This window comes from Montipora foliosa, chromosome 11, assembly GCF_036669935.1.
Source record: "Montipora foliosa isolate CH-2021 chromosome 11, ASM3666993v2, whole genome shotgun sequence".
In the NCBI taxonomy this organism is placed as follows: Eukaryota; Metazoa; Cnidaria; class Anthozoa; order Scleractinia; family Acroporidae; genus Montipora; species Montipora foliosa.
The window spans coordinates 33,687,829-33,715,328 of record NC_090879.1 but is presented as its reverse complement, the minus strand read 5'-3'; the positions used below and the strand labels follow the sequence as shown (position 1 = coordinate 33,715,328).

Below are 27,500 nucleotides of genomic sequence, written 5' to 3'. Positions count from 1 at the left end.
TTTAAGGTGTCAAAGTTCTTAGGGACACTCCCTCGCCATTGCTTTCCATAGTTGGTATTAAAACCAAATGCTTCCGGTACTCAATTTACCAATTAACGCTGTTTTCACCAAATGATATTCACAGCAGCGATGTTTTTAGACAGAGCTGGCGAAACAACATTTGATCAGCGTCTTCGCGAGAAAATAAACAGACCTTATTAAAAGGCGGTCGATGCCTGCATTGTCAAACCCTTTATACCCTATTCTTGCGGAATATTTTTAGTTTCCATGGCATAATTAATTTCGTGATTCCTTTGGTGTTCATGATGTTCTATTACCTGCTATTTTGTTTGTCGTTTCTCCTGGGGCTGTGTCAAGGCTTTTTGGAAGTGCAAGTCTTGACACCGAAACACTCGGTTTCTCTAACATCCCGAAGATAATCTTTATTAAATGTTAATGCTCTTGTCGAGGATTCTTCAGTCGAATTTCAGTGATCTTGTATTTAAAACAAACTCGAATTAACTGACGATAAAGAATGAATGACCTTATTTTTTGTAGTTTTAGTCTGGTTTGGAGTGAAGTCAGTTTATCATTTTATGGAAGCGTTCATTAATCAACGCTTCACTACAAAAACGAAACATACTTCTTATCGCGGGAAAACAACCGGTTAAACGTTTTGTCCGCCCGTATTTGCCATCAACAAATCGTGCTACGGATGTAGTTATTTCTCTTAAAATTATCAACTCATCTTCAAGTTAAAATGGCAAACAATTTTATTGTGCAAGGAAGGGAAACTGTTTCAGCTCTATAACAAAGGTTGTTTTCTTTATTTCTTGAAGGTGCGATGTTTATTTTCGACGAAAGAGACACTTGAATGCTTGTGAAGTTAACAGCAATTTTTTTAGGAGAAGAGTATCGGTTGATGTTTTATCGCCTAATAACTGGATCTTGCCGCCTGATTTTTGCATAAAAGCTATAAATCGCTGACATGAGCTAATCTTATTTTGTGACAGCCAAGGAACTCTTCTTTCTTATCAGTCTACCCTTATCCGGCCCGAGGCTAAACCAACCCTACTGAAGCATTGCTTTCTTTCCAATAAGGCGGTCTTTGAAAAATAAACAACACCAGCACAACTGCAGTTCCTGATATATTGCCGTCAGGATGAAACCGCACTTTTTTCAAAGGGAAATCGATGGGGTTTAGTTATAGAGCATTAACAGGCACATGGATTTCTTATATTGTTTGAAAATTAAATGAAGATAAGTTTGTGGGTGTTTGAGAAAGCATAAAAATTAATCACCTTTCTGTGTAATTACTGCTTGAGAGCGAAACTGAAGCTTTTTTGGATATGAATTGTGTCGCAATTAACATTTAATGAAACAGCACATAAACCATTCCAAATTTGTACTACATCGTGTGGCTGACTAAGGATTACGACCTGCAAAATATAGACTGATTTTTCCCATTTCTACTGACGGGGTTACGATCAAGGTAGTTAATCTGGTTTCGAGTCAAAAACTCTTCCTCTTAAATTTGTCAGTCGTTTGGGACATTTTAGTAAAATTTTGTTTTATGGTTATTTCTTAAGGAAGGGATAGTGAAATAGTTGTCTATTCGAGTAAACACAGCTGAGATGTGTCCTTAATTAATTGCTATGCGCTTGTGGAGTATAATTTTTTTTTTTTTTTTTAAAGAAACCTTTTCCAATTGTGGAACATTTGTTGAACGAGAAGAACTTCCTCCTGAATTTTTTTTTAATGGCAGTAAGTGTGGAAAGTGTACCGGAAGGCCTGCAGTGCTGTGCCTACCGCAGAAACAAGGGGCGGACACTCTGCAGGCTGTCTATCATGCCTTTGGGAAAACCATTTTTAACTCTCCAGGGACGGGCCATTCCTGCTAAAAATACCACTAAAAAGCATCTTGAGAATTCCTTTGACTAATTGTAAAGAAGTGTTTTGGTATTATGCATTCACAAATCATTTCAAAGAGATGAAAATTAGCAATGCAGACTCCACTAAGCTCCCACTACTTCGTTTGTCTTGAAGCATTTTTTCACCCCTCCCCTATCAAATTTTAATGGCACCTTGGTGATATTGTTAACTGCACTCGTCTCAGATCACTCACTTTCCACTGGTCGAGTGTCTTGTGCAGTAACCAGCTGACTCGAATCAAGGAATTGGAGCCCAATTTACTACCGTACAACAAGTTTGCCACCTTATGATGTAACAGAGGAGGTTAAAATGAAAGATGAAGAGGTTAAGAAAGCGGCACAGAGCGACGAAGATGCAAAAACCACCGAAAATGGCGAAGTGACGCGCATGGAAGGAGACAGTACACACGCGGTGAACGCGAATGGTAAGACCCGGAATAAACCTCATCGCAAACGACGAGGTTCAACTTCCCCTGAGGAGGATATCATCGATGGATTCGCTATTTCTTCTTATTCGTCTTTAGAAGCATTGGAGGTAAGGAGATGTATGAATTATTTGCGGCCTTCTTTGTAATCAAACCATTAACCGTAACAGGTCTTCGGTCAGATGCGTTGTCTTTCTCAATCCTCACTCCTCGTACGTTGTCACAAAAACTCGTCAGCCTAGGCGAAAGCGATCGATTGAAGGCCTTTCTAATAGTGGTATTAAAATCAAAGTTGTTTTGGTGGTATTGGATACGATTGATGGATTCGGTTGTTTTGAAAATACTCATCCTCTAGCCATTTTGTGTACAGAAGGCGGCTAAAAATGAATATCGTACAATGTTTACTTTTCGCAACAATTCACTCGAGTTTTTAGCTTCAAGAACTACTTCCTTCAACCATAAATGTCACATATTCAATTGATCACTTATGCGGGGCCAATGTTTCGGTCAAGTTTGCGAAAAGGACAACTCATCGACACACTCCGGAGTTCATTCACTGCAATTTCGCCAGTTCGAGTGGGTCGGGAACTTGTCTTTCAACAAACCCATATTCTCGCGCTTCGTGCCTAATTTTGAGAGGCGGTTTAAGGTGGTTGTCTTTGAGAGATCTTCAAGGAGATATCAACGCTAAATATATAAAAGCTACGCTTGAACAATTTCATACGTGCTATACTCGGTTTGGGTATATCATTGTTACTAAGTGATACTTGCAGTTGTAATTTAGCGAGTAAACCTCGACTAAACCGCAAATGATTTTCGATAGCCCAAGGATACCATTTTTGTATGTCAAGAAAAATTATTCTTAAGATACGGTCCTTATTATCATGGAAAATAAGGTTGATCGCCGTTTTCCTTCGAAGCAAGTCTTGACACGAAACGGTCCCTTCCTGATTGCCATGTACCAACAACCATAGTTGCTTTCAACAAAAATGTGCTGTACGCGTATGTCTTTTTTGCGTTTTGTGCGAAACCCTTTTTGGGTGCTGGAAGCAATCTTCTTCCTAATCAAAGCCCATTGCGTAAGTAGTCGCTTTTGATACAGACAAATATCTCGAGGGTGCCTTTACAACTCCATCGAAAAGAGGCTTTCGAACCCTCTTTAAATTTTCAGTACTATGAAAAAACATCTTGGCGAAGTATTAAATATTCAGCGATTATTTTAGGACCGATCAAGGCAAACTCTCCGTCATGATTGGATTAACTTATTAACAAACATTCCACCCTTGTTGGCTTGAAGTCATCTTCATGTGTAAATTTTGCCTTTTTGCCAGGTCGTTGTTCGAGTGTGATCCACACTTTGTTTGAAACCTTGACGCGATATTCACTGATCTCTTAAACCGAAGGGACCCTTGAAACATTACCGAACTAATTTCCAAATTTTACATTACTAGCCTTCACTCCTATTTCGTTATTTCTGTTTCCTCTAATACTGCATGTAAGCTCACTCTTGTTTGAAAATTTAAGATCAATTTCACAGCAGTCGGGTTCCACTTTTTTTCTAATTTGCGACTTCAGCGAAATCGAATGGTATCGTCCTTTGGTCTGGCGGACCTTGAAGAATAATATCTTGTTCTACAAAATAATGTTAACTTCAAAAATTTCTCCTTGTTAAACCAGCTGTTTCATTTTCTACCTTTTCTGTATATATTTATATGAGTGTGTGTTTTTTACAGTCCCGGAAGACTTGTAATTCTTATAGAAGAAGGAATATCGTGAGGTTCCAGAACAATATACCTGTCTTTTGTTCAAGAGATGAGGAGTACTAAAGAATTAGTCACATCTAATGTTTCTGTGGTAATCACCTCGGCCTCCAAGCATTTTGCAGACCTCTGGGTTCTTTGCTATTTGTTTTGTTGTATGCCTTTGTCCGTTTGACAGGCATATTGTAAAAGTGAAAGAACATAGTTTTATTAATTTTCCTTTTTCGTAGTGTGGAGTGTGGCTTGTAAAGTTCAGTATTTTGAAGTCTTTATGAAGAACTTTCATATACCATCCGTCACCTGGAATGTAAAGACTGAGTACAAATTTTTCTGACCTCTGCACTATTTCATTTCCTGATATTTATATCTAACAGTAAATTATATATGCATTTTCAAATCGTTTATGCTGCGCTGTAAAATATTTCAGCTTCATCTTTTTATGTATTCTTGGATAAAACATCTCTGTTGTGCCCATATTCCAATTTCATATTTTGTTGTGTGTTTATTGTTTAGTTATTAATGAGCTAGATATCCTGTGGGTTTTGATAAATTTCACTCCTCTTGGTTAATTTTATGTCAGCCAACTTCACATGCAAGGGGTTTTAGTCTCCCAAAATTCATTTAAAATTCTGTTTATATTAATTTTGTGAGTGATAAAATTTATTGTTTTCAACTTAGTAAAACAGTAATTATTAAAATGAAACAAGGTGAGTGTCGCAGACACAGAACCAGTGTTCCAATAAGTGGCTGAGTAGCACTCTCATGAAAGCAACTTGTTAAGAAGTTTATAATCAAATCGTTCCTGGGTAATATGTGGTTCTTTTAATTATTTTAGTCTCGTGGCCCCAGTAAGCCAGAAATGCTAGATGCTCGCAGGTCACACAAGAGCTCAAAGAGAGGAGTGGAAAATGGAATAAATGGAAAGAAACGAAAGTCTGAAAAGAGAAGAGCAAGGGTGAGTCGTCTTTAACTTGAAAATGGTTACGAGATTATTATTTTGACCAGAAGGAAAATTCTGCAATAACATTGCCTGATCCTAGTGTAATATGTAGCTTGCCTTAGCTGTGGGAATAAGGGCCTTATTTGACAGCTGTAAACAATAAACCATGCACTGATTATTATACCAAAGATTCAAAGGAACTCAAGTGATCAAACTGGTTTGAGCCTAAATTGGTTATGCATATTTAGTGCTGTTTTCCAGGTGCATGTGCTGCATCCACACCAGCAAAGTTTATTTTACAATGTAATTTGTGACAAATACATTTGCTGGTGTGTATGGGACAGCAGGTATTTCCATAAAATTAATTTGTGCTGTGCAACAAATTACTTGGGACAGCTGGATGACACGCAAAACAAACAAAAGATGCTTAGAAACTATCGCAACCTCTGACTATTCGAAGCATTTTATTTGACAAGTCATTCAGACAAACAAATTTTGCATGTGGTAATTATTTATTTGCCACACAAAAGTTGGCGTGTAGTTAGCAAATATTTATATGACATAAAAGTTGGGCAAATTTCTCCATGCGCGTGATCTAATAAAATGTCACCAAAATTGCCATATGGAATTTATTCATGTGGATGAAGATCAAGGAGTTTAACGTGATGATTTGTTTGGGTGATGGACTGGACGTTGGAGCACACTTTCCTGGATATTTTCACCTTCAAAGAATTTGTAAATTTTTATGAAACAGCTGTGTCTAGGTTTTTGTCTAGACATTAATTTTGAAAAAAATTATCCAGTGTGGAATGTGTATAAACAAGGAGGCCTTTGGTTAGGATAGGACAAAAAACGAGGAGTATGTGATGCAAAAAAAAAATCGTTGAAAATTTTGAAAAAAAAACTTTAAGTTAGTAATTAGACTATTTCAAAATAACTTGAAGTTTATGTTTAGCATATCCATTTTTCATTTAAACTCTTTATCTATCCTTTGCAAGATGAAGATGTTTTAAGAAAAAAATAACTAGATAATGCATCCTGTCTTACTGAAAATTTAGACACAAGATTTTGATCCCATCCTAATCTTAAATGGTATTAGACGTTCTGTCTTGTGATCGAAACTATTAGTGCATTTGTACGCGGTAATACCTTGTCTTTGCCAATAGTGTTTACCGCGAAATCATCTAGGTTGGACGAAAACCGCAACCGAGGCAAAGACGAAAGCAACTGAATGCTGCGGCCTATTTAATTGCGGCAATGTGCCGCAAGAAAACAATGGTTGCTCCCCAAAGTAAAGAGTGAATATGCAAACTGTTTTTCACAACGCACTGTCGTGAAAGCCTTTTATATGTTCGTCTCACTTCGTCATGACAGCTGAGAACAGAGAATGTTGATAACCTTTCATCATGCGTAATTCTTACATCTTTCTATTTTATAATTTGTAAGTTTTTCGCTTTCATGATGAACAGTTCTCCCAAAGGCGTAAAAAAAACATTGCTTTAAAAAATTGTGTAGATTATGTGTAACTTAGGTCACCACTGGTGCAGTCCAACAGGAGATATATTTAGAACCAAAAGTGCTTCAAATTTTGCATCCTGTCCAAATAGAACTGTTTACGGGATAGTTGTTGAAAAGCTCCAACCTTGAACTAAACCTTGTCATTGTCTCAAATACACGTATTTTACCGGCGAGGAACCATAACTGTATTCCCGAAGTTTGTAAAGCAACTCCTTGTCGCATGTTAATTACGATCATTCCTGATTCAAAATATTAAGTGGCAGGTCATTCAGCAGTTCAAGCCCCTGCCAATTTGGTGAGTTAAATAAGCTGCATGCTTCCGCCACGCAGTCGAGATCGACAGCTCATGAAATGTTGTTCCAGATTAGAACTGCTTAACCAGTTTGTAACAAATGGAGAGCCATGCAGCCCGAATGGCTGACAATGACTTGATGTACAGTTAATCGCTTTCTTCCATCTTTCGGTCCATAAGACTGAAATGCCTTTTGCGTATCTTTCAAGGCTGACTGCTTGGCGAGGGGCGTCACTGTTAAGACAAGAGATTTCCCAAACATGTGTAAATTTCTTGATAGAATTTCTGCTGATCTTTATACCATCAGTATTGAACAGATCTCGAACAATTTTTTGAAATCTTGATGTTTGCAGGAAAAAGAAAAATGAGAAATGCCTTTGTTAAAGGGACTTTGTTATATACAAATGTGCCTACCATGGCAGAAGGTGCATTGTGTAAATATGGCAAATACGCATGTTAATTATCGATGCGATCGACCTATCTGCAAGGATATGCAGATTTCTTTGATAGCATCTGCTCTAAAACGTCCTCTCTTAACTGTGGCATAAATCAACCGGAAAAAATCTAGGTGAAACTTCGGCTTTCAGGTTACTATAGACGAGGTTTTACCTCGGTCAAACTGGCGATTGAATCAGCAGTTTTGCCTAGTCAGAATCATGGTAAATGCGCAAAATAGTTTCGATTGGTACTGTAGATTGTGGGGAGCTTGTTCCCAACATCCCTGTTCAATGTTCAAAAGTTGATTGTGAAGACTTGTCTTTTCTCCAAGTTTGAAGAGAGATAAAATATTCATGCCCAGTGTGCTTGAGATGGGCCCATACTGCTGTTGTTATCACCCAAGTGATGGTGTTGTGTTCTTCAAACTTAACGCTACAGCATCTTGCATGCTTCCTAATGTAAAACTTCTTACAATCTTCACACTGAATTCTGGAAACAAGAGAGTTTGGGAACAAATCCCTGAAAGGCATTAACCTCTGTCCAGCCAAGTGAAGATCATAAATACAATGTACCTTGTACTGACCACATTCAATGGCTGTATTCCATGTTGTAAGTCACGGCCGGCATTTAATTTTTTTTTCCAGTTTAATTTATTCTTTCTCCAGTGAAGAGTCATATAAAGAAGGTATAACTTACTTTATTAAAAACTGAACTATGGATATCGGATTTCCAGCATTTTAACTGGCTTGCTGGACACAGGCTATCAGTTCCTATACCTTATCCTAATATGAGGGACACTTGAGTATTGCAAAGGCAGTGAATACCATTGTTTTATTCAAAGTACAGTACCGTGCAAATGTAAGTTGACAGTCTCGACTCGAAACTCTATCCGCGATCCTCGATATTTTCGAGAATCGAGGATCAAGTTTCGATGCTTGAGTTTCGAGGATCGAGGATCGAGTTTCGAGACCCTCAAAATTTTTTTCAAGGATCTCGATCAGAAATCTTGAGAGTTTCTGACCAACGCGAAAAATGATGGAAAAATAGACAGGAAGAGAGGCATGAAAAATTAACTAACTCCTTTGTTTTCTCCACTCGAAAGTCTCGAAAATTGTCTCAAAAATTTCTCGAAAGCCCTCGAACGTCTCGAAACTCAACTCGAGCCTCGATCCTCGAAGTTTTCAAGAATCGAGAATCTAGTTTCGCGGATCGAGCTTCAAGGGACTGTCAACTTACATTTGCACGGTACTGTATAACATGAACAAGTATGTTATACTGAACTGCGCATATGAAAGCAAGTAAAGCAGTTTTCTTGCAGTTATATACGCAATTTTAGCAATTGCGTAGAGAAGTCTGAAGATTTTTAGGACTTCAACGGAGTTGGATCCCGTGACCTTGCGATACCGGTGCGTCAAGGTCATGGGTTCAAACCCAGTTGAAGTCCTGAAATTTTTTCAGGCTTCTCTACACAATTGCTAAAATTGCATTCATAACTGCAAGGATCATGATAGCTTTACTTGAAAGTATAATATGAAAATAAAAATTAGAAAATTACTGCCTTCAATTGGAACAATGCCATTTTAATTGTCTGGTGTTAGACAAGAGTAAAATTTGTTAACTCTCATTCCTAGGGATCAATGGGTTAAAACCTCCAATTTCAACTGGATTTTATGGATTTTATGAAGTCCTTTCTTAGACTGAAATTAATAGTGTAGATAACAAACAAAAAAATTAATAGTTTATTTGCACCACACATATGTAAATAGAGAACAATGAAATCAGTAGTATACATGTAACTTGAGTAAAGTACAATGCCCCCTAGGAAAATAACTATAAAGCTAATGTAGCTACATGTACAAGCCTGCAAATAGTTTTTTGCTATAAGCCTGTCATATGTCAGGCCATGGACAAGGTTTGACCAGGGTTTTAAGGCCAGACCTGAAAGTATTTCTGCTCTAGCATGGTTGAAATCACATGCAAGGTCTTATGAAGCAAAATCACTTAACGTTAGATCAAGATTCATGTGGGAAGACACCACTGTTGCGAAATTCAAATTATTCTTCAGCCGTTTTTGGGAGAATTGTAAGAAAATCTTTCCAAGATTCCATTCAAATACCTCTGCAAGATGAAGAATCAAAATTTTTGTAATAAAGAATCGAATAACTGCAGGTGATGGTCACGCGTGACAGGGTTCAGGCAAATGGGAACACTTTGTCAAAAACACAAAATTTCTTGGAACATTCGCCAGATTAGCCATTTTTATACTAGAGACGCATAATCCGTCAAGACTAATTATGCATCTCTCATGTTATCCATCTAATGTAAAGACAGGATGAACTATATAAGATGCATAATTTGTCAGGGACAAACTCGGGCAAAATCCAGGTTAGCGTGTCTTCGAAGATGCACTAAAGTGGATACTTTGTCCAGACGCAGTATCCTTCTTGTGCTCATCTTTATACATGTAGTAGACAAATTCAACAGACGCAGAAAAAATGTTTGCCCAAGTTCGTCCCAGACGAATTATGCGGGCAGCTTTTGCAAGTACCAGAGCAGAAATTACATAATTAAAAAACAAAAGACGGAAAACAAAGCATTAACTCCAAGTAAAGACTAATCTCAAGGGACCAAAAACACATTGCTTTCTGGTACCTGCAGAAAGACCCATTATGCGACTCTAGTATAAAAACTGCCAATTACATATGATACGCTACTCAAATCGCGTAATAGTATTCTTACATTTCTTACCTCATACATACCTACTTTTATTATTGCAACTCCCTAAAGAGGGTTTTTCAGTTACAAGTTAAATAAAAAATACAAAGAACAATAATTGATATATAAATAAGAATAAATAAGCAATTAATTAATACAAATACAAATTATGTGTTTTCCTAATAGATGAAATTAAGTTAAAAGTAATTGTTTGGTCAGTTTCGATTTAAAGGCCTTTACAGAATTTACATTTTTAAGATCATTACTTAGGTTATTCCATAGTTTAGCTCCACAGTATGACCAATCGAAGCTAATACAGGCTACAAGTTTTTTGAAGTTTCTTTAGACTAATGTATTAAAAGACAGCATTTTAAATTTGATGTTTGAAATATTTATGTGCACATGTATTTTCCTGCACAGTGAATCACAGACAAAATCACTGGAGCATGGAAAGAATGCGACATGTTCTGCAAGACACAGACTGTGTTTATTTTAAGGAAATTGGAAAAAAATGTTGTTTAAGATGGGCTGAATTTTTTCGCTCTTTCATAAATCATTTTTCTGCCACAATGATTATCAATTGATTTTGTCAACTAAGTTAAGTTAAGTCACCTCTCCTGTCACCAGAGCTGGTTGAAAAACGTGCCTCTTCGTATGATTCTCAGAAGTTTGAACATTTCAATTACATTATGAGATGTGTTCATACTCATGTATTTTATAGATCTCTCGAGCGAAAGTAAGCGCTTTTGTGGCAAAGTGAACTCCAGATGTTTTCGTTTATTATGGGCTGCCATATTGGTGGACCATGGACGGTCCACCAACGTGGCGACATCTTGTGAAATGCTTCGCAAATTAATAACTCAGAAACGATGTACCACACTAGCCCTGGATGTAGGTAGAAGCCAGCAGCAGGAAAAAATCACCAGCTATTCGGCATAAATTTCTGGGGATCAAGTAATTTGAGTTTTTGGGATTCGTCATCTATTTTATGATTTGTGATAAAAGAAATGTACTGCACACTCAAACTGTACTGATGGAGACTGGCTGTAGAAATGTTCCAAAGGTTGATTCATTACAAGGGTTGATCTTGTGTATTTGGGAAAAAGCTCATTGGCCAGCGATATTTCTATTTCGTGTATGTGAAATAATGTAAACTGGCAGTTTGTATATTTCAAATGTGTTGTATAAGCTGAAAGTCGGCGAGAAAAAGGAAGAAAAGTGATTCTGAGGTACTCAGTATAAAGAAATTCTTCAACTCTGCTAAAGCTACTTCATCACCTCTGGGGGGTCGAGTGAAAATTCAAAGAAAGAGCTATTACTGCAACAGAATCGAGAAGAGACACCGAGAGCATGTGTTCAAACAAAGTGACATTTTTTTCATTAAAAAGGCAACAAGAAATTGTCTGAAAACACCATGAATGGCCTTGAATTTACCTCCTAAAATCAAGGAAAACGCATTTTTGAGAGTCTAAATTTCAAAAAATTTTGGGAAGCATTCCCCCGGACCCCGCTAGAACGGACACGCCAGTGCCGTGTCCAATTGGTCCTTCCGCCTGTTAAGTGCACATTACCGTCCTTACAAACTTTTAGCAACATTCCTGCACACAGACCTGAGAAATGAAGACGTGATTTATATTATTTGTCTTTACTTAGTAAAACATTTCAAGTTGTTGGCTTCTTTTATTGAATGGTTTCAAATTTGTTTTTGTTAAGAGACAATGAAAACGTTTTAAACATGTGTGCACTGCCCAATGCTGTTTTGACAATATTGTTGCTTTCTTTTTTGTCATTCTAGTCGAGCAAAGTTCATTTTTACAAATTCCGAAATGTTTCAGCTTTTGTTTGTGCATACGCAATAATGTTAACTTTTCTGATTAAGGTATAATTGAAGTTGAGGTGAGGAATGTACATGTAATTTGAGTCCATGTAATTCACCGTAAAGCTGGTCATAAAATCTTATTAGTCTTATGAAAACAAAAACAGCATGCATTTGTGGAAAAGTGTCCTTGTTGATTCCACAGTACTTACATTGCAGTGTTATTTAATTTATATCAATGTAAATGAGTGTTTGGGAAACACCTTGCGTGAATTTTGAAATCCAAACTGAATGAATGTGGGCGGCAGTGTTTATTTTTGGAGTAGTGTTACAATGTACATGCTTGCCATGAAACGCAAGCTGCAAATGAAAACAAATCAATAAAATTATGAAACTTAGCCATTATGCATTACGGCCGCATACACGTATTAAATAATTATTATTTTGGATTTCTTGAGTAAAAATATATTTTTTAATTTCGCATACGTAACAGAAGATCTCGGTCAACCTGTCAGGTCAGACTGATCGTTTGCCAGTCAAAATCTCAAATTCACTGGACAAATGTCCGATGACCGGCGCTTATTTGCAGGCTTGCATGTAGGAAGCAGAATAAAGAATATTATTATACAAATGTAAATACATGTAAAGGATCAAGTTGATTCAGGGAGGCACAGATATAAGGATAAAAGACAGGAAAACACAACAACAACAAAGGCATAGAGGCAGTCACTTGAAGTAATTAAGAAAATGGAGAGAAAAAAGGGGAAGTAGAAATAAAATTGATATGACAATGATAAACTTTCTTAAGGAACACTTGAATTTGAAAAATGTCTTAAGGTTTTTGAAAGACTCCTCAATATTATGCCAAAGAACAGCCCCCTTAAACGAATGTTAAATTTCCCATAGTTTGTCCCGGCAGAAGGAATGCAAAAGGATGATTTAGAAGCCAGTCTAGTTTAATTTTATTCTTGTGCCTACTTGATATTGGAGTAAAAAATAATTGAAAGCATAAGGTAAGAAATTGTGATAAAATTTAAACATAAAGATACAGTTCAGATAATCTATATAACATCAACACTAATAATAATTTATACACATGTTTGGAAGGGAAGTATGATCATTATTACAAGAAAAAGCAGTTTTTTTTTTGCAGAATAATAATAGGATGTGAAGTGGTTTCTTATACGTATTTCCCCAGATTATAGCACGATATATTGGGAAAGGGTAAATAAACTCAAACTGGTTGCAGTCATCTTGTCTGCTCTGAAACTGTTTAAATTTGTAGGACAAATGCAACAAGGAAATAAATAATTATTGATCAGTCATTTTGAATTTTTGTTTTTAGATGCAGCATCATGATCCAAAACCCAAGGACAGTGACTCTGATGAGGATGCAAACATTGAGAGAAGGAAACCAGAAGGTTCACGACTGCCAGCTCAACGTGAAAAAGCACCTGCTGCAAAAACAAGCGATGTAAGTTGTTTTGTGGTCATACAAGTACATGTTCATGTACAGTACATGGTAGCAAGAGGTTCTGTACTTTTTGGGAAAGCATGATGCATTTCCAAGGTTGCAACTTTCCTTAAGGATTGCACTTGTTTTCTGGATTTTTTTCACCTGTTCCCATGTTGAGCCAGAATAGGTCCTTTGCATGACTTGACCTTGACCTTGTCAATCATAAAAAATGGTCGGGGTACAAAATAGATGCAAGAATTGGAAAGAGCACGTTGAAATTAATGAGAAGGTCAATTTTGGAAAGTTTGAAAAATGTAAAAGAATTGTGTGCTGGATGGTAAAGCTATTTTCCATATAAATCTTAGTTTGTAAGCATTAAACTCATCGCCAATAGATGAGCTTGAGAACTGGTGCCTTAAAGGTTGGCAGGGAGTCTGTGCACTTCAGGCCCGGCAGGGAGGTATCCATGGCAACCCTGTGAGTGAGAACCACCCAGTCCATACCAATCTCCAAGGTGTTTGCACTACTGGACCACCACCCCAATGCCTGAATGAAGTGGTCTGGGACATCATTACAAGCAGTACATCTGACAGTTGCAGCGCCAATGCGAAAACTGCTCCACTGCTACCCCCAAACATTTGCAGCTATCACCACAGGGAAGAGTTCCTTGTAGGCGATAGACTGAGGTTTCTGCGAGGCAGCCCATGGGCCAGTGAACCCAAAACCCTGGAAGTAAGCCCCGTGGCCAAGGGAACCAGAAGTATCCAAAGCGACTTCTAGATCCACTGGAGGTGACAAAGCTGGGTACAACCAAAAACTGGCACCATGCCACTGAGCTAGGAGATTATCCCACCACTGCAGATCACGATGAAATTCTATGTTTAACCGTAAAGGGTAGCCCTTCTTCCGGAAACAATGCAGTAAGTCAATTATCCGACACAGAAATGTGCTGCCTAGCCAGACCACTTTTGCAGCATGCTGTAAGTGGCCGATGAGAGATTCAAGGTCGCGTCTGTTGCCCCATTTTCGAGGTATCCACGACTGAACCAGGTCCTTCAGAGCCAGCAATTTATCACCAGGGAGAAGAGCCACCTGAGCAATGGAATCTAACTCAATGCTCAACACAGTCAACACAGGAGAGGGTCCCACACACTTGCCCTGGTGGAGAGGTAAACCCAAGTGTTCACAAATACTCAGCGTGACACTCAAGTTGTGAGCACATTGATGGGAGTCAGTGGGGGCTGGCTGTAAAGAAATCTTCCAAGTAATGCAGCAAATCAGGAATGTTGTAGTTGTTCACTAGAATCCACTCAACCAACTCAGCAACAGAATTAAAAATGTGAGGGGCTGAGCGAAGGCCAAAGGGGAGAGCCAAATCAATGTAGAACTGGTTGCGCCAATTCATGCCCAAGAGGTAACGGTCAGGCATGTGAACTGCAATGTTCCTGTAGGCGGTTTCAACCTCAAATTTGGCCATCAGGGCTCCTTGTCCAAACTGCGAAACCATGCGAATAACCCGATCAAGGGTTATATAATGCTGGGTGAATTCAGCTGGATTAATGCCATTGTTCACGCTAGTCCCACTGGGAAAAGGGAGATCCATGATGAGATGCCACTTCCCTGGTTGGCCTTTTTGGGTAATCACCCCGAAACTGCTAACATGAAGAAGAGGGCCCCTTGGAGGGGGGGGGGGGGGGGGGGGGGGAAAGGGACCATTGACCCTACCCATGGACACTTCATTGGCCAAGTACTCATCAATTACAGATGGATGTTCATAAACCGAGGGTTTATTCCTACAAGCTGGCTTGAGGGGTTGGAAGTGAGAGAAACCCAGTTTAAAACCATTGCAAAGCCCTTCCAGGACGAGAGTGACTGGTGAGGATTAGAATGGTGACTCAACTCCCCTGGAAAACTGGTCCACATTCAAGGGGCTCACAGCCGACACAGGGGGCTGGGGAGCTGGGCCTTAGAAAGGATGGAGAGAATGACAAGACCACACTTAGGGATTTGACAACTAATGTGTGGATCCCCCCACCACAAGACAGTAAATTGGACGAAGTAGTAACCAAAACAAGTTTAATGCACAAAAGAACCACCCAAATCTTGCACCTAATGGCGATACTAAACACAGAGTCCGGAAGAGGAGAGAACAGGCTTTCAGACTGGCCTCCAGAAAGGTGTCACTTGCTAAAACATGAGTCATGTATGACAAACAATCAACAAGGGTAGAAAAAACTGGAACACTAACAAAGAAAATGACTGATCACAAGGCTCAAAGGAAGTCAACTGTGCTTAGATTTACTGATGGAACAAGAGGGCAGGGGGGATGATGATCTTCCCTTAGTCCTCTCCCTGGATGACAAGGAAGATAGGCCTGGGCAGTCAGAGGCACAAGGCGACCCCGAGCACCTGGAGCAGCGGTGCAAAAAATGGCAATTGGCATAAGAGGCAGAGCAGTGACTCCAGTTGCACAATAAATTTGCAAATGATCTGCAAATGGCTATCTCCAGAAGGTTCGGCCACCCCATAACATGGGACTTATGAAAGATACGATGTGACGAATTGTCGTCAATAAGTGAATTGACTGCGTACGCAACAGTCTTCTTCTTCAAACTTGAAAACTGACAACAATTCTTTACTTTACCTCAGTCCCTGACATTTCTATTCTCTATTGTTGCGCTCATCCGAATAAAAAATATTTTCTATATAAACACTAGAGACAGTAGGAGGGACTCTGCCAGCCCTCTGACCAGCTGCATTCATTGTACATACAATATTGAGGTCTACATAAGAACAAAATTTAGCCAAAAGGACTCCTATTATACAATGCAGTAGACTATCACAAAAAACTGAAAAAATAAACAGCACGGTGATTAAGAATGCCAAGTTATGCAAAATTACATGTATTAACATGTACTGTGATATTCTGTGAAATTTTTTCTCAGCAGGACAATAATTCAGACTCCGCAAGTTCAGATAAAGGCTATTGGGTAAAAATATATTATTTTCTTGTTTTTAAAATTTTTTTTCTGAGGAGTAATTTAATGGTTGTTTTTGCGGCATTTATGTCAACAATAAAATATTTGAAGGTGTAATGGTGATGTTATTGAAAAGTATGGACCAAATGCATAAATACACACAGCAGCCAAAAAAAAAAGTCTTCTGTTTATGTGCTAATTAGACTCACTTGCCTCATTTGCATGGACAAGGTAAAAAAAGAAATGTTTCTTGAGAGCACGGCTTCTTAGCACAAAAACAAAAGAATACATTTTTGGCCACCATTTATGCATTCAGTCTATGGTTAACACTTCTCTGATCTTCATTCTTTTCCAGTGTGATACTGAGAGTGAAGGAGAAAGGGTAAAGAAGTATTTTTTTGTTGTCAGTTGTATTTATCATGGATTAATGAACTTATTAGTTTGCTCTGGTAACATTTCTTTTTGTGCTTGAACAGCATACAGCATTGTTTCTCTATTGTGTACTGCTTGCGTCCAAATTTATTCATATTTTGAATGAGTAAAGAAATAGAATTTTTTAAAAAATCAATAGCAACCTGTGTTCTTACACATCCAGTTTGTGTGCAAAATGTTTGGCTAGTAAATTTTGAAGAGTGTTAATAATAAATATAAATTTGATAAGTTGTCCGAGAAAGACTTTGTGGACTGACCTTTCAAAACTTTGAAAGAGACTGGTGTTTGTTGTGGGAAAATTCAAAAGCTTTTTCTTGGTCAGAAAACTAGTTGATAAGAATATTGATTTTAACTGCTATGTGGTTGAACAGTTGTTTCTACAATAATTGCAGTGCTTAACATAAAATTACCACTGAGAGCAAAATTTGTGTGATCCCAGCACTTTCTAAAACCTAGGTGAATGCGACATTAATTTTTTCATGCCGTATTAAAATGTTGAGAAAATTTTTTTTGTCTGTAAAAGTATGCATTTGATGTTCCATTAATTCTGGATATTACTTGTAATTGTGACTGACGTCACATTATGTTGTACATTAAATAACGGCATGACTGTTATTCTCTTACTGCCAAAAATTAATGTGTACCAATCAGACCTTTAAAACTGTTAATTTGTATTAACAGTGTCATAAAGCTAGATCATTGTGGTACATGTAGATGTTTTAGTGACATAATTATGAGTTTTGACAGTGCCACAGAAGCATTTATTAAAACAATTGCTTTGTGATTGTTTCTACAGATGTCTGAGAGTGAAACAACAGCTGCAACATCTGCTGCTAACAGTAAGTGCCTGGTGATCATTGTTCCAGGAGCACCCTCTTCACTAAACTTTATCCCACTTTACATGCCATTTCATAATTCCCTATTTATATACATTGTATACATCTTTAGTTAGAATTACGTACATTGACAGAATTTGCTTGCCACTTGGTTGCATTGATTCCTTTAATTTTAGTATGAAGTCTACACTTTTCATTTTAGACAAGAAAAAACTTACAGTTTATGAAAAAAAAGCGTTATCAGTTTGCATGGAATTTTTTTTTCCTAACAGCAGAGCTTGACATAAAGTAATATGTCATATACACTCCAATAATCATACTCTTAGGCAATTAACTGTAGAAAACTGTAAACCAAAATATGGTCTTGTCTTACAATATTATGGAAAGTAGGTTACTTGTACTGCTGTACTGCTTGTACTGTTCAACTCTACTCCTGTGAAACATGAGAGTAAGAAAACATAATCATCAACTTTGTTTTGTTTTTGTTTTTGTTTTTAACTTAAACCCCCACGTAATTTACAGTAATAAGACTTCCATACTTGTACCTAACACATCATGTAAAACAACCTTCACCAGTTTACTGTGAAGTCAGTGAGCACTCTTGTAAAGTGTTGGAAAAATAAAATACTTATGAAAATTATTTTGCATTCAAGAACTGTGAAAGTTGCAAATTTCCCAAAACACTTACATGTATGTTTCAATTCAAAAGAAAGTTGTCCTCCATAAAATTAGTCATCATTTTGTATAAAGAGATTTTATTGAAGATGGAAAAAATAATAGTAATTATTGAATTATTTTTGCTTGAGTGGTTTATTGCAGGGGAAACTGTAAAATATGAATTGCCAGTTATACAGTTGTTGGGAATATTATCAACATCTAAAGTTTTTGGTAATAATATTGTTGACTCAGAGGCTGGCCCATGAACAAGGACAACTTTTTCTTTAGGGTGTTTACATTGAGCTGACATTTTTTTTAAGGTTGTAGCAGACATGTAGAATATACTTCAAAGTTTAATTTAAAATTTAAAATTTGAGGGTATTCATTTTTCGTTAGTATTACTGTAACAATAATTCTTTTTGCATTTCTTTCAGTTCTTACAATGTAAAAAGCAATGATGTCTTTTTTGCCTTGAAATTGTAGTTTTCTTTAATGTTTTAAAAACGAGCAGCAGTGTTTTTAGACCTGAGAAAACATGTGCTACAGGTTTTTGAATAGCTTCAAAAACATTCCACGAAAAGCCTGTCCCTCTGGAGTCCAAACAAAGTAATGTGCAAGAAAAATAAGCTATATAGATGTTACATGTGACTTTATATCTGATAAAACACTGCATACTGCAATGTAATAAGGAAGAGGTGTTATCAAGATAAACACACTACAGTTGATGCATTATCGACCATTTGATAGCTCAATGGGCTTATAGATAATGAGTTTTTTTCAAAGAGCAGGTAAATTTCGGGAAAAAGGAATTTAAAAAATGGAATCTTGTCCATTTGCGGAGTTAGTGAAGAAAATGGATCTCTTCCTGCGATATTACAGGCTACTTTGTTTTAAAATAAGAGTGTACACATAACAGCTTATGTGGTCATCTCAGGAAAAGCCCCATATGCCTTCTTCACATTATGTGAGCAGCTATTAAAAAGTTGAAGTCCCTTTTTAAAAACGGTTTTAAAAAAGTGCTTTTTTTATGTTGATGCTCGTGCTTACACTTTTGTGGCATCGTTTACCTAGGTATTTTGCTGAATAGCAAAGCACCAATGAACTCATCCAAGGCCAGCCCAATTGAAGCCTCTGAAAAAGAAGCTGAGAAAGATATACCAAAAGCAATAGAGTGGACAAGGTAGGGCCTTGTGTTGAGAGGTTAAAGCACTTTATTTGCACTTACAATTTCAATTTGGTATAATACAGTACAACAAAAGAAAAGACATGAACGATAACTTAAAGTGAATGGTTTTTCATAGTTAATGTAAGAGTGTTTATTATTTAACCCAAGTGGCTTGGGAGCTAACAAGGAAACCAACTGGTTAATTTAGCTTTCAGGCAGTATCATTAATACAGTGACAATCTATAAGTTTCAGTGGGACTTGAACAAGGGTTAGGGCCAACTGTGCTTTCATGAACAAGGCCCTGTATGATAAATTATCCAAAGACTTCTTACCCTTATTGTATGGAAATGCACTTTGGCTAAAGGAACTTACTTCATCTCCTTCGATAGAGCAGTCAGCTGTTCTGTCTGTCCTGTGCCAGTTAGCATTGTTTGCTGCTGTGTAGAACTGCTGTTGCAATTAAAACTTATGGTTTATCATTTGATTGTTTATTTTGTTACCGTTACTTGAGATATTGTGGATCAAAGCGTTGTGTTGTAGTTGGGTAAGACCTAGTTCAGCAGTTTTGGCACTCCATGTTATATTGGACAAAACATCTTTTGGTTCATGCAAATGGTTATTGTGATACTATGGGCACGTTCGATTTACCCTATTCCGGAATAAGAATATGTGGAGAGATGATTAAAACGGTATTTTTGGCGTGTTTCAAAGCAGCAAGGATAATAAAAATATGTTTAAAATAACATTTTAGCAGATGTTTGACAATTTTAATATGAATCTCCGTAAAAATGAAGGATTTCTAACTTATATTCCATGTATTCCTATTCCGGAATACGGTCAATCAAACGCACCCTATGTTAACCTGTCAAGGGCATGGGAACATCTTGTAATACTGCCACCCACCTCCTTCATGCTTTTGAAAGTGGGTTACAGCTGTGCGTAAAGTCAGCTACAAGCCTAGAAGGGCCATCAGGCCAGTGCTTATCTCCAGTTTCTGTAGTATGAAGCAACAAGGAGTATTTCAACTCCCCCCTGGATGGGATGCCAGTCCATCACTGGGTTACCCCAGCTAAATTTGACAGTGCCATTTATACACCTGGGTGGAGAGAGGGACTGTGAGAGTAAAGTGTCTTAATGAGGCCACCGCGCCTCCCACGGTTACAGCTGTAAGTACAATTAACACTTTGCAGTGTACACTGTACCAGCCAAGCCATGTGTTACTGGTTAACCCATTGACGCCTGGGGCTTCCCCATTGACAAGTAAAATCATCTGGCATTAGACAAAGTGAAATACTAAGTATGGCCAGTTTAGGCCAGTTTCGGGGTGAAAGGGTTCTTCCTGAATTTAATTTTTTTATTTTTTTCAGTTCATCAACTGCAACAACTCAGAGACCCAGTAGCCGCTGCTCAAGCACATCAAACAGCTTGCATATGGCTCTAAGTACCACCACCACCATTAGCCACCCTGTGACGCCGACATTTGGCCACACCCACCGCAGCAGTCTGTTTCCTCATTTCCCCTCTTTCCACCCCCATCCTGGTACCCTGGGGTACCCACATGGACCTGCTGGCGAGTCACCTTTTACTTATCCAAGTAATGCACTAGGGATTCAGATGTAGGCTCCATGTCACCTCACGCCACCCCTCAAGTCCAGCAAGGTGTAAATTTTTATTGGAGAGGGGTGGAGCGTGGCATGGAAGCCTACACTGTGTCATGCACTTTATAAACTTTTGTGGAAAATTAGGTAGCTCTTGCACATTGCACTAGGTTGTTAGAGAGATGAAGTAATGGTTATGTAACTGTTGGGAAACTGGTCCAAAGATAAAGAAACACTAAAGTTCTGTTGGGGAGAAGCACTTTCGGTTGGCCTTAGTTGGTTGTTTTTGTTTGTTTGTTTGTTTGTTGGTTTTTGTGGCTGAAAACCAGTGGAAGTTTGTTTAGTGTAACGTTTTAAGCTATCTCTGAACTTGGTTAAACAATAGATGACAACTGATGTCATTTTCACTAGCTCAAGTTAATTAAATTCACTGTAAACAATGTGGACATTGAAGAAGTGTCTTATAGGAAACAGTAACCTTAAGCTGGTGTAACCCCAACTGGTGGTGGCTAAAAAGATTGATTCAAACAGAATAAGATCTAAATTATTTCTTGAAATAATATTTTATGGGGATACATGATGGGGAACAAATTGTTCTCATTTTTGAATGAAGACCTATGGAAATAACTTGAAGAACCTATCGCAGTATTCTGCTTGGAATGCAGTGGACATTCTAGTTGTAAAATTCACGACAAAACTGCATGTAGACCACTATGTGCCACCTTAGCCTTCAACATTTGAACGATTCATGCTATTGACAAATGTTAATGTTAATTTGGAGCATTGGAACAGATATAATGTGTGGGAGATTGAGTTATTCACTGGGTAGATAATTAATCCAGGGCTGGAAAAAACTTGAGGCAAGTTGTAACCATCGTTTCACTTCTTCAGGTCCTGAATTCCTACGCCACGAACTGAACAATCGTTTTCTACAGTCGCACGCTGACAGAGTTCCTCCCAGTTTGAGCGCATCACAACTTATGCATTATGAAAGCCACCAACATCACCACCAACACCTTCATCAGCATCAGCACCAACATCAGCACTTTCACAGCAACGGTGCTCCACTGTCCACACCACAGGTACCCCAGGCTGTGGTAAGTTGCCATGTTGGGTGGACTTCACGGGAAGGGAGAGGGTGGGTGGTTCATTGAGGGGAGGGGAGAGGAACACAGTTTTTTTTAGTTTACTGACTTGTTAGAAACAAACTAGTTTCTTTGTGACAGTGTGTTTTGTGGTTTTATTTTCATCAGTGTTGCGCAAATTTCCAGTTTTGCCTGTACGAACTTACCCAACTCAAAGACGCATAAATAACAACACAAAGTTTTGGGGATTGAATTAAGTGGCATACCGACAAGCTGTTGGTTGCTGCAAATTCAGGCATTTACGTACTGTACGGTCGTCAACCGGTTTAGAAGTTTCTTTTGACCACAACAGATGATGTGTAAAGTTTTTGCTTCAAAACTATCGCAGAGGTTGTTTTCCCAAACCCACCTTTATGCAGGCTTAACTTCGCAGTCTCCAAACATTCATTTTGGAATCTAGCGTCTCAGTTTTTTTTTGCTTCTTTTTTGTGTTTTTGGCAGCTTGAAGTTTCTCCTGTTGGTTCATATTTTGGCCCCCGTTCTCCAGTTCCTCCCCCTCTCATACAAAAGGTACATGTAAAGTTTTTTTCTGCGTTTAGATAGATTTCCTTCTAATGTATGAAACCAATAGGCCTTATTCACGATAGCCGCCATGTTGGTTTTCAAATTGTCATGCAAGTTAGCCATGTGTTATGCTGGGGGGCAAACATTGGAAAAAAAGGCAAATTGCGGAAAATCGTCTCGCTGAAATATTGAAATAACATTGCTAAAAGTACATTTTAGAATGTAGAATTAAGTACCTTTTACGATAATTTTATATCGTTGATTGCCTTTGACATTTTGACTTTCTACTTCGTAATCTGCTCAGTTTTCACTAAAAAAAAACATCGAAGTAATTTGTGTTGTCATTCTATTTTACTACATAGGTGATAAACATTCAGTGAACGTGATACAAATCATCTGTGTAGCTAAGATGTTCGTTATAACCTCTCGAACTGGTGTTGTTTGCCCCCTTAGAAGTGTGTAGCTAATTTGCATGATAATAGCAAATCCAACGTGGCGGCCATCGTGAATAAGGGCTATTGGAACACTCGTTTATCCCATCATTCGTGAGAAGGTGGGAAAATTGCTTCGGATTTCATGCCTTAGAATCTGAGGACAGGAAAGAGATTTATAACTGGAAGTAATCGTAGATTATAGTGCGTCGCCTTCCCGAGCACCTGTATCGGTTTCCATAAAGCATCTTAATCCTTTTAGTCCTGCGTTATGGGAAAGAACAAGGAAGGATTACGTTTTTGCAAACGTTGGCTGTGTAGCACTTATATTTGAACAGATTTAACTGATTAGAGTGTAATGTGAAGTGCTAGTCGGTAGAGCAGCGGTGACCTAACCCGATGGTCGTGGGTTCAATTCCCACCCTGGTCAGAGTTTTTCTCTGTCCTTGTGTAGGCGCATTTCCATAAGTAGGGCTAATGCTCACATGGTTCATATGGGGTAGAAAACTAGCACTTCACGTTACGCCCTAATCAGTTGAGTTATGGGGAGTTGATTTCTCGCTGTAAATTAGTTGTCGGCGAAATCCTGTGGTGTTTTCTTTGAAATCAAACTTCTTTGGCAGAACCTGTGCATAGTACTATTTATTTATTTATTTATTTATTAGGATTTTATAAAGCGAAATTTGAAAAAAAGGGGTTTTTTTGTGGCCACTACTAGGAATGAAAGGATTAAGATCGTTTTTTGCAACTGGTTGAAGGTGTCAGTGCTGGGCATATTCTACCAAAGGTGCAGGGCAAGGTTGTTCCAGATATTACTCAGCAAGTTATTCGTCTTGTAGTTTGAGACTAACCCCTCCCGACAGGGATTACCTTCAGTGAGCTTTTGTGTTACAAAGCTGTCAGAGGCTCAGAGGGCACGCTCAAACTTGTGGTGAAAAAGAAGTTGTAAGGGAACTTGAAAATGATCAACATGTTAGCCTCGAAGCCAATGTTTTTCGGTTCTCTTTATTTTCCTCGATCTTTCTGGGATTTAGTATTTTACTAGTAAGCACATGTCTTCTCAGGGATTTACCTAAGACATCTACACTGGCACTGTTATGATATACGGTACCAAAACAATATCGTGCTATATAACAACGTGTACTAGTAGAGCTACATATTACGCAAAGATAACTTGAATCTCCTGCAAGACAAAAGGCAGCTCAGTTGCCACGATACAGGGCTGTGTTACTGCACTAACACACGTACGCATTGCGTGCCTATTTTGGGTATATTTGGGAATGTCTGTCATACTCTGTATCTTCTTTGCTACAGGAGGGAATGGGGATTTTTCGGGACTGTGGAGTTGGCGTTCGAAGATGTTTTGCAAGAGTTAAACTGTAAACAATAATTTTTATTCACTTTCAGAAACCTGGGAAATGGTGTGCAACACACGTTCAGATCGCATGGCAAATTTACTATCATCAACAGAAGGTAGGAGACCAGGTGAATTGCTGTTGTTATGAACTGATCACCGTTGTTTGACTACGGGGTGTCATAGTTGAATTTAACAAATCGAAAGTGGTTCAGCATTGTCTGTACTCTTATCGACAACGATATTCGTCATCAAAGTGGTCAAAATGTTGTGGACTCACGAGGCATAGCCGAGTGCGTCCACTTTCGATTTGATTTTTACCACAATATTCAACGCCAAAGAAAGTTTTTATCTCAGAGCGTAACCAAAATCATGACACGAAGAAAGAGCAAGCGTTGTCTATAACTTTCTCGCAATATGATTGGTTTATTTCCCAAAATAGGCGTTCCTGATTGGCTATTACATTGCGTGACAAATTGACGGGAGCATGATGCGTACAGCGTTGTCTAGACTCTTATCGACAACGGAAAAGTAGACAATCAGATTGCGAGATTACAAGCAATTGTGAAAAAAAAATGGTAGTGATATCGGGAAATTTCGTGGCATTTTAGAATAGAAATCAAGTAGCACAAGGAAACGCGCACCTCTTACACATCTTCCAAACTGATACCAATAGCCTTTTGATACCAATTTTTTTTCCCAAGTCATCATTAGGAAGCTTAATTACGAGACGATTTTGAATCAGGGACGGAAACCGGAAGTGGATATTTAGCTTGCTAGGAGAATAGTCTCTCCCATATTCTTAATGTAGTCCTCTCTAATGGTGAAAAGATACTTTACAATTGAAATGTGGTAGCAGATCCAAAAGGTCGAGACAACAGCAGTAATGTTGAAATCTTCAAAAAAAAAAAAAACCAGAACGAACAGGACCAGCATTTCGATCAAAAGCCGTGTTCACGCTCAACTTTATGATCCACTGAAGTATAATTCAGGCTATCATACTGCATTCAATTTTATTCAATTATGGTTCTTTTCACATCTGCGAAAATTCAAATACAACGTCGCAGTGTGAGACAAAGTGGCGACGTATGGCGTGGCTGCTACGATTTTAAACACCATACTTGAGACGAGAAATCCAAATCCTCGCTCCATAAAGCGATTAGAATTTTCGTCGGCTCATATCACCACGTGTTCACCATTCTGTTTAATTACACACTGCCATTACTTCAAACGACCCCCTTGAGGTTGTTTGAAATCATTATAGTCCAGTTATAATCTCGTACTGTCTTTAGTTGATGTGACTCCATTCCAAACTTAATTGGATTATAATTGGATCATAATCGAATTAACACTTTCACTATACGCACCTTGCCTTCGATTGTTTTTGGTTAGATGCGTGCATTTTGTTCCACTGTTAGGTAGGTAGGTAGTTTGCCTTTATTTATACGCGATATGTATAAAAGCTGGAAGCTTGTGGGGTCTTGTACAATACATTACTTAGATATTAAAAAGATAAATAAAATGCGCTTTTACAATAAATTACAATACATTACTTAGATATTGAAATGCAAATAAAATGAGCTTTTACAATATATGACGACAAATTTATATATCAAATACAATTAAATGCAGTTTAAAGCGTATTGAATGCTACATGTATCAATGCGACGTAAAAACAAAATTAACTTAATTTCAATTATATACAAAATCTTCGAGTTCAAAACTAGCGGTCAAGGCTGATAATACGTTCAATTTAGCGGCCTTAAAAAGATCTGATGTTTGAGATTTTTGCAAGGTTACAATGGCTTGTGTCAGCGAGGTCTGTGTATTTGGAAGACAGCGTGTTCCAAAGGACAGTGCCTCTATACGCGACGGAGTCCTTCATAAAACGTGTGTTAAAGCGTGGTGCCAGTAGTGAGTCGCGTTCTCTAATTGAGTATGACAGATCACGTTTCTTCGCAATACAGTTGATTAGGGTGCTAGGCAGCCTTCCGTTATAAGCCTTATGCATGAATTAAAAAATAGCTAGTTTATAGTTAAAAACGAATAGTGAACCACTCTGCATGCTCCAAAACATCGTGAAATGCCATATCTTTCGGTAAACTGAAAATAATGCTAGCCGCTCTATAATGCAGCCTTTCTAAAGAATCTAGAACATCGGAGTTCCAACAGGCCCCCCATAAAATAAAGCCATAGTTCACGCTGGGCAAAATAACCCTCAAATAAAAATCCTCCAGTGTATGAGGGACCCATCAAAGTTTATGGTCAACTGTCATCCACAGTTAAGCGTGTTTTGGTAACCCATTTAATAGTGTGTCCTCCGATAAGGATCGGTGAAATAAGCCCATAGGACTCTTTCTGCTGATGAGCATTGCTTCGCTTTTACCAGGGTGGGGTGTTAGCTTGTAATCGAGACACCATGAATACAGCTCGTGCATGGCCAAGTTCAGTTGTGCGGTGGCTTCGTCAGCTGATGTACCGATACAATAGATAATAGTGTCGTCAGGAAACATATACACCGATCCTGACGGTGGTAAGTCGTTCGTGAACTTTGTGAAAAGCGTAGGCCCCAGAACTGACCCTTGCGGTATGCCCTATGACACTGGAAGTATTCCTGAATGAACACCATTTACAATTGTCACTTGCTGCCTGCTCTTTAAGTAGCACTTTAACCAGTCTAAAAGAGGGCCTCTAATGACAGTCTCTTTCCAGCTTTGTTTCGAGAACATTATGACATGCACTGTCGAACGCCCTTTTAAAGTCGACAAATGCTACCGCTACCACTAATCCAGAATCAACTGCCCTCCTCCACGTTTTAGTGAGGTATCAGTAACAACTCTGTCGGGTAACCAGCGCGGTAAGCTCGTTGTTTGTCTGAGACTAGTTCCGCGTTCTCTTTAAAGGAGTGGCATATACAAGTTCATCGTTTATTAGAGATTCGAGGATCCTGCTCGGGACGCCAAGCAAAGAGATTGGTGTGTAGTTGTCCCTCTCCGTTTCGTCATCCTTTTTGAAAATTGGTGTAATATTTTCTGTTTTTCAACTTGTAAAGACAGTTTTGGTCTCTATGCTATATCGGTGTAAACTTTCCAAGGAGGGGATGATAGCGGCTCTTGCTAGTCTCGGTAG

At 38.3% G+C, this 27,500-nt stretch overlaps 1 protein-coding gene across 5 annotated transcripts in view; it reads left to right on the top strand.

Moving 5' to 3' along the window:
* Positions 1-1,997: 1,997 nt before the first annotated feature.
* The window catches only part of LOC137974752 (autism susceptibility gene 2 protein homolog), a 29,169-nt gene continuing 3,666 nt past the window's right edge, over positions 1,998-27,500 (top strand). The window contains exons 1-11 of one of the 5 annotated variants that reach the window (XM_068821717.1): positions 2,002-2,445; positions 4,931-5,050; positions 13,160-13,288; positions 16,216-16,260; positions 16,604-16,630; positions 17,477-17,519; positions 19,245-19,353; positions 20,707-20,933; positions 21,829-22,034; positions 22,524-22,592; positions 24,425-24,490. In XM_068821717.1, coding sequence (XP_068677818.1) covers positions 2,221-2,445; positions 4,931-5,050; positions 13,160-13,288; positions 16,216-16,260; positions 16,604-16,630; positions 17,477-17,519; positions 19,245-19,353; positions 20,707-20,933; positions 21,829-22,034; positions 22,524-22,592; positions 24,425-24,490 — 1,266 coding nt within the window. In that variant the 5' untranslated portion in view covers positions 2,002-2,220. Of the gene's footprint in view, positions 2,446-4,930; positions 5,051-13,159; positions 13,289-16,215; positions 16,261-16,603; positions 16,631-17,476; positions 17,520-19,244; positions 19,354-20,706; positions 20,934-21,828; positions 22,035-22,523; positions 22,593-24,424; positions 24,491-27,500 lie in introns of all 5 variants that reach the window. The other 4 variants (XM_068821718.1, XM_068821719.1, XM_068821720.1 and 1 more) reach the window with 4 other exon arrangements.